The sequence below is a fragment of the Pyricularia pennisetigena genome (genome assembly GCF_004337985.1).
Source record: "Pyricularia pennisetigena strain Br36 chromosome 7 map unlocalized Pyricularia_pennisetigena_Br36_Scf_7, whole genome shotgun sequence".
Classification (NCBI taxonomy): Eukaryota; Fungi; Ascomycota; class Sordariomycetes; order Magnaporthales; family Pyriculariaceae; genus Pyricularia; species Pyricularia pennisetigena.
In genome coordinates, this window is record NW_021940919.1 from 1,428,400 (window position 1) to 1,434,776 (window position 6,377).

Below are 6,377 nucleotides of genomic sequence, written 5' to 3' on the forward strand. Positions count from 1 at the left end.
TGCCTTTCTGTCCAACTCGCTTGCTTTGGATGCTTACTAGTTGGTTGGCATCCTTTTTTTTTCTGACCTTTTTTTCCGGGGAGATGCGATCGACTAAACAAGCAGGGACATGAGTGCCCCGCCAATATAGCTGCTTATCGCGCCTTACTATCTCGCCACTAATGTCAATCACGTGAAACACGCTCAGCTTAGTCCGTAATAACGAACAATGATAGCAAATAATCTACCTCGCAGACCAATGAATTTCGGGTTCACTTCGCAACTATATATTTCCCAAGGCCCAACTCATCTACACAGAAATTCATCGTCTCGGCTTATGGTTGAATTCCATAAAGGATGATCGAAACCACTTGATGTGTAATGACATACCTGATCGTCGAGCGGCACGACATCCAATTTTCTGATGGTCATCTTCCACCTGAGGACGAGTGACCACAAAGTCAGTGGACGCCATGTTTATTCGACAGTTATCACTTTGGAGCGGTGCGGGAGGACACCAATACTACTGCTAGATTACGAGAGGAGGACAAGGTGAAGGGAAGATTTGCCCGAAAAGAATAGTCAAAAATATATCACAGGGCATACTCGCAACATCACTGCTGAATATCTGCCCTATATACTGTTTTCTGAAAGCTTCTCTGTATAAAATAAGCCTCTTCCCGCCACTGAGCGCGACTATTTCGCCGATACTCCAAGAGAAAGGAGAACACCGAACCCCCACATATTCGACAATGCTAGAAGATTTAGTGCACGTGTAACTAGTCGTGCAAGCTTCTGAGCTGTATCCCTGCTTCTCTACATTATGAGCAGCGTGCTAAATGTTGAGACGAGCATGTGGCTTAGGCTTTTCTATAAGTTGCGCTCGTTGTCGTGTTTGCTCTAATCGTGAAAGGAACAATAGAAACAAAACTGCACAGATCATGAAAGACGTCTTGCTATTCCAACCAAAACCAAAATGCACGACAAAAAAGGATAATTGTACGCCGCCGAACAGAAGAAAGCTGATGCTATTATAACGAGTGGTCCCGTGCCCTGGCTGGCAGGCATAACCAATCTCTTTCACGATGAAAAGTCCTCCTCTCCAGAGAAAAAAAGGCCGGGCATGCGTTTCGACACAACTCCTCCTACAAGAAAACCCCCGGTCAATGAAGCAAAACATCATCGAGTCAACGATGATGGAGACTCCCGGGAGCGTGCTTCAGCGTTTCCGCACCTCGTTGGCCCACCCATCAATCCCTTCCCCGCGGCTGCCGGCATCCAAGCCAGGGATTCTAACCCCCTTCATGCCCGGCGTGTCGTCCAACCACTGATGAGCCGCCATGCCGCCCGCATTGGCCCGCTTCTCGGGAACCAGCTCCAACATCGGCAACAGAAATTCGGCAATCCGCTTGGCTTCCTCCTCCTTGAAGTGGTACTTTTCTTTCAAAACGTCGGGTAGCGCCCAGTGCCTCAACCGGTGGATGTTGCGCAGCTCCCCCTTGCGGTTGAAGATCTCTTGTGACCACTTGCCGGACAAGCAGAGGGATTTGGGAAACGGACCGAGAAGCTCAATGATCTGGGCGATATGGTCGTCATCTTTGCCATACTTGGTCCCGGATTGTGGATCAAATAGGTAGTCTCCGGTGATGAGCTCAAAAACCTGCGAGGGTGCAAGACCTGTTAGCCAAGATGCTTGACTGGCCAGCGAACAAAGAGCACGAAGCTCGCCCCTAGCCACGGAAAGGAGTGCTAACAGAACCCGACTCACCATAGCCGCCATGCTCCACACATCCGTACTTGCGCCCCATTTGGATCCTAAAATCACTTCCGGGGATCTGTATTGCCTTGTTTGGATATCATTTGTGAAGTGGTGGCTGACCCAGCAGGCATTTCCCAGGTCCGCGATCTTGACACTGATAACATCGAAACCGTGGTTGTCGTCTGCCTTGCGTTTCTCGCCCGTCTTGTCGAGTGATATACCCGAAACCTCCTTGGAGAGTAAGTCTCTGTGGGAATGCGCCAGCATTCGTCAGCTTATTGTATCACAGGTAAAGCTACGGCAATGTCCTGTGACGACACAGCTAGAACTACTTACGCTGACTTCTCCCTTTGCTTCTGTTTGTCATCTCCATCCCTTCTAGGTGATGGCGATGACTTGCTTTTTGCGCCTACGACAAGAACAAGCAAGGGTCAGCAGGCAATAACGCCAAGAGATTCGGCGGCGGGGTAGATGAATGAGCAATGCCCGCCACAAGAAGAGAGCAATCGCGCCTTGCCAACTTACCATCGTGCAGCATCTGGCCGAGGCTGGAATGTTGTGAACTTGGTGACGGGAAGAGGTTCGCGTGATTGAAAGTAGCATTGAGCGGTGAAGGAAGTGGCTGGCTGCCAGTGATCAGCGTCCTACGCCGTCTGCGCCCATTTCGGTTGTTCTCCTTGTCTGAAGGCTCGCTCTTGACAACCCTCTTGACAATTTGCTCAACGTCCCCAATCTCAATCAAGACATTCTCAGGCTTAAGATCCGTGTGTATGATGCCGCACTCTCGGTGCAAATAGTCGAGACCCAAAAGCACCTGCTTTGTGATCTGTTTGACAAGGGCCATAGGAATACCCCTGTGATTCCACTTCTTGATCAACCCTAGCAGGTTTTCCCCCAGTACTTCGAAAACCATGCAGACGTGTGTGCCATTCGGGCCTTTGTGATCGAATGAATCGAGCAAGCTAACAACGTGCTTCCGGCCGGGATGATCTGGCTTTGCTTGCACAATCTTATTGAGGAGCTTAATCTCGTCGATGGCGGTTTCGGTGTAATGAGCGGCGGATCGCACAACCTTGAGGGCGACATGCTTGCCCGATGAGTTGTCCCTCGAGAGCCAGACAGTCGAGAAGTGTCCCCATCCCAGCTTGCGCACTATTGTGTATTTTCCGTCTTTGAACTTTTCGCCAATCTGTACTGGGTGGTAGCCGCCCTTGCAATAATCCTCCGAATCCTCCTCGTCTGCCGTGTTCTCTGGATCATCGTGCGAAGATGACGAAGTCGGGGAATGGGCTGAGAGATGGGCGGTCCTGTGAGATGCAACGGGTGTTCCGAGTTAGCAACTAGCGATCCATTTCGCGCATGCGGAAGGCGGGCTTGACGGCGCAAAAGAACGGCAGATATGAATTGCATGTATGCTTTGCTGCAGAAAATCAGGACAAATAGCAAGGTAATATCGGTGGCGTCGCTTTCAAGGCTCAACAAGTCACTTCACCTGTGAGGGTGACGAGTCGGCATTGAAGCGCATGCGGAATTGAATTTCAAAAGTGACGCTCAAAAAAATGAGGGGGGCTCAACGCGGCGGATAAGCGCAAAAAAAGTAAAATGGAATGAGGGCGAAAAACCTTGTCTTCAACATTGTCTCCTTTTTGGAATCTCCATCGCGCAAAGATGGTAATAATGTCTTGAACATGTGGAAATGTGGAAGTGAATTGGGAACAGAAGCAAACGGAGAAAGAAAGAAAAAAAGAAAAAAGAAAGGATATAGAGATGACGCTTTTGCACGCTCACTGAATCCAAGAATGCGATTGTTTGTTTGCGGGCGGGTTTCAGTAGCAGCGCAACTTTGAGCGGCGTGGAGCGTGAATTTCGAAGCAGCGGGGCGGAGGACGGTGAGGATTGCGTTGCGAGGGCGGGGGTGTCCTGTCCTGTCCTGTCCTTGTCCAAGGGTAGAGTGGGTTGGCTCCCTGAATGGCTGGTTGCTGGCGTAGCCCTGGCTTGGCTTGGGCTCCGTTGGCGGACTGGGTTGGACGATTGGGCGCGGGCGGGAAGCAGAATGACGAACGGGGATCCCGTTTCGGTAATGTGCTGGGGAAGCCAGAAGCAAGAGGCAGTATGTAGGCCGTCTTTCGATTTGTTTCCCCTCACAGAATGACAAGCAGCAGCACCAACGGCAGCAGTCCGACTGTGGAAATTGAGAGTGTGAAATGATTTTTTTTTTTTTTGAAAAAGATTAATGTCGCCACACAGAGTCGTCCCAAAAGCCGGGTATCTGCGTTGCTGACAAGCCAAGCCAGGACCTCCAGTGATAGAAAAAAAAAAAAAAAAAAAAAAAAAAAAATAAGGGGCTTTCTCCAATGATCCTGATCTTGTCTCATCGGCTACGTTCCCCGATTGAGCTCTTGACTGACAGCTGCTGCACTGCCTGTCTGCTGACTGATAATTTCAGGTCCACTGAACCGGAAGATCACACATCAAAGACGAACTCTCGTCGGTTGGTGCGTCGGGTGGCCGGGTCACTGATCACTGGTCCATCCCACCCTCTCAACTCGGTCACTGGCGCCGCCGTCGCAAGCGCGCATGCACAATGCCACTGGACTGCAGGTTTTTTTTTCTTTCTTTCCTCTTCTTTTTGTCTGGGTTTGGAGGGTGTTTGTGAAAAGTGACAAAATCACCCAGTCCAGTCAGCCATCCCAGCTGCCTACCACTTGATTGAGCCATCTGAAGCAATTCCGTCATGTCGCCATAGCGCACCACAACAATTTGTCCACAGAATCTCCCTGACTCCAGGCACACACTTGTTTGCATGAGCAAATTTCTGCTTTGCCTGTCTGCTGACAGCGGAGATCAATCGCTCACATTGAATCGCCAATAGGCGAAGTTTGTGGACAATTGATCAATCAACCATGGAAAGTTGTTCAGGCCCTCTTGTTATCCATCCTGCTCCTGCTCTTTTCCCCTTTGGCTTTCTTCTTGCTCTTTCATGTCCCTGTTCACCTCGCCTGCACGCACCCCCTCCTCGCAACCGGCGTGCAGGGGGTTTTATGTCAGGCCATTGCGGAACTCCCCATATTGGACTCAATCGAAACGTAGGCGCAGAAAGCTCGGATCGCAACGAGCACTTGCGCTTGCGCGCGCACCGTAGAGAGAGCGGGGGGCGGGGTTTATACGTAGGTAAGTAAAAGATGATGGAATAGACCAGGCAGCCCACTTTGCAAAGTGCAAGAGAAAGTAGCAACGACAGAAAAAGACATACAGATATAGAAATACCAGCAAATTTGCTGACATTCCGTGGATCCCGGCCAACTTGGCGGGTTTGGATATCTGCATTGTTTGTTCTTGGGGCCAGTTTCTTGCTGCCTTTCTCTTGGACACTGGTTTGAGGGTATCCAAAAATCCATTGAATAAGGACGTATATAAAGAAAAGAAAAAACCAAAGATCCAATACAAAACACAAGAGACTTAAGTAACTTACGTTGATTGCGAGGTGGGAGCGGGATTTTCTGTTGTGATTATAGGCTTCAGCGCGTCCTTTTTCCGTTTCTTCAATCCCGCCGCCGCCGCCGCCGCCGCAGCAGCAGCATCGCTGTTCCCTCCCCCTGCAGACGTCCCGTTCGAGCCTGACGATTGCTGATGTTGTTGCGCGTCCTCTGTTGACGGCGCTTCTGACGCGCCGGAAAGCGCCTGTGTTGATCCGTTCATGATCATTGAGGGGGGATGCCGACGTTGAGAGACGACTTGTCAAAATGACTCGAGAATCGCATATAGGAACGAGATCAACAAGACGATTTCAGACGACCAAAGAGGCTGGGTTTTGCTGCGATGTTTTCTTGTTTTTTCTTTCTTTTTTTTTCTGCGAGTTGTCGCTTATCGTCTCGGATGCGCCTCTAGGCTTTTAGCCCGTCAGCAACCACGCCAAAAGAAAAGTTGCAGCAGGTTCGTCCGGTGCTGCGGGCGGTTTCGTCGATTTTACAGGCTATTTCTGTTGATGCGCTTTGGTCGAATATGCATCTATGAGCGTTTTCGTGGAAGGTGGGAAGCTGAATGCGTAGAAGAAGTTGATGATTTACGGTCGCGAGCGAGAAAACCAAGAGGACGCGATGGCTTGCGGTTGTCCGAGTCGCTCACAATTTGCTTGCTGCCCCGCGTCGACTACAACAGAGGTTGGGGTTTGGCGCAAAGTCTCCACTGACCGAAGCGCTGGGAAATCGCTAGATAATAGCCCGTCTGGAGGGGTTGCAATTGGTCACTGAACTAGCACATCTCCCCTGTGCCAATTCTTCGCTTTAGTCTGCTGAGTAGATGCTGTGGGAAAATAGCAATGGAAATGGCGACAGATTTCCTATGATGCCTCTTATTTTTTTACTGGTCGCCACAAGATAGGCGCGTAACTGGAAGAGGGAAAAGGGCCAAGTTGCCTAAGGAACGCGTTGCGATGCGATGCGATTCTGCGGATCAGTCATGCGTCATTGGGTGACCGAACAGGAAGAAATAAAACTGGGGATGGAGAAAGATTGTTGCCCAAGTCGAACAGCCTCCAACCCCTTGAATCTTCTTTCATCCCCGCTCAGCCCCTCGCTCACAGCGTGTCAGTTGCCGCGCTGTAGGACAAAAAAGAGGTGACTGACTATAAGACGTAAGA

General features: G+C 50.3%; 1 protein-coding gene across 1 annotated transcript; it reads right to left on the bottom strand.

The window, feature by feature from the left end:
- Nucleotides 1–1,198: 1,198 nt before the first annotated feature.
- Nucleotides 1,199–5,443, bottom strand: PpBr36_10005 (uncharacterized protein; the record flags this gene model as incomplete). The annotated part of the gene is made up of 5 exons (XM_029897120.1): nucleotides 1,199–1,639; nucleotides 1,748–1,985; nucleotides 2,075–2,147; nucleotides 2,264–3,045; nucleotides 5,211–5,443. 5 exons carry the CDS (start codon nucleotides 5,441–5,443, stop codon nucleotides 1,199–1,201), a joined length of 1,767 nt encoding a protein of 588 aa, XP_029745262.1.
- Between the last annotated feature and the right edge of the window lie 934 nt (nucleotides 5,444–6,377).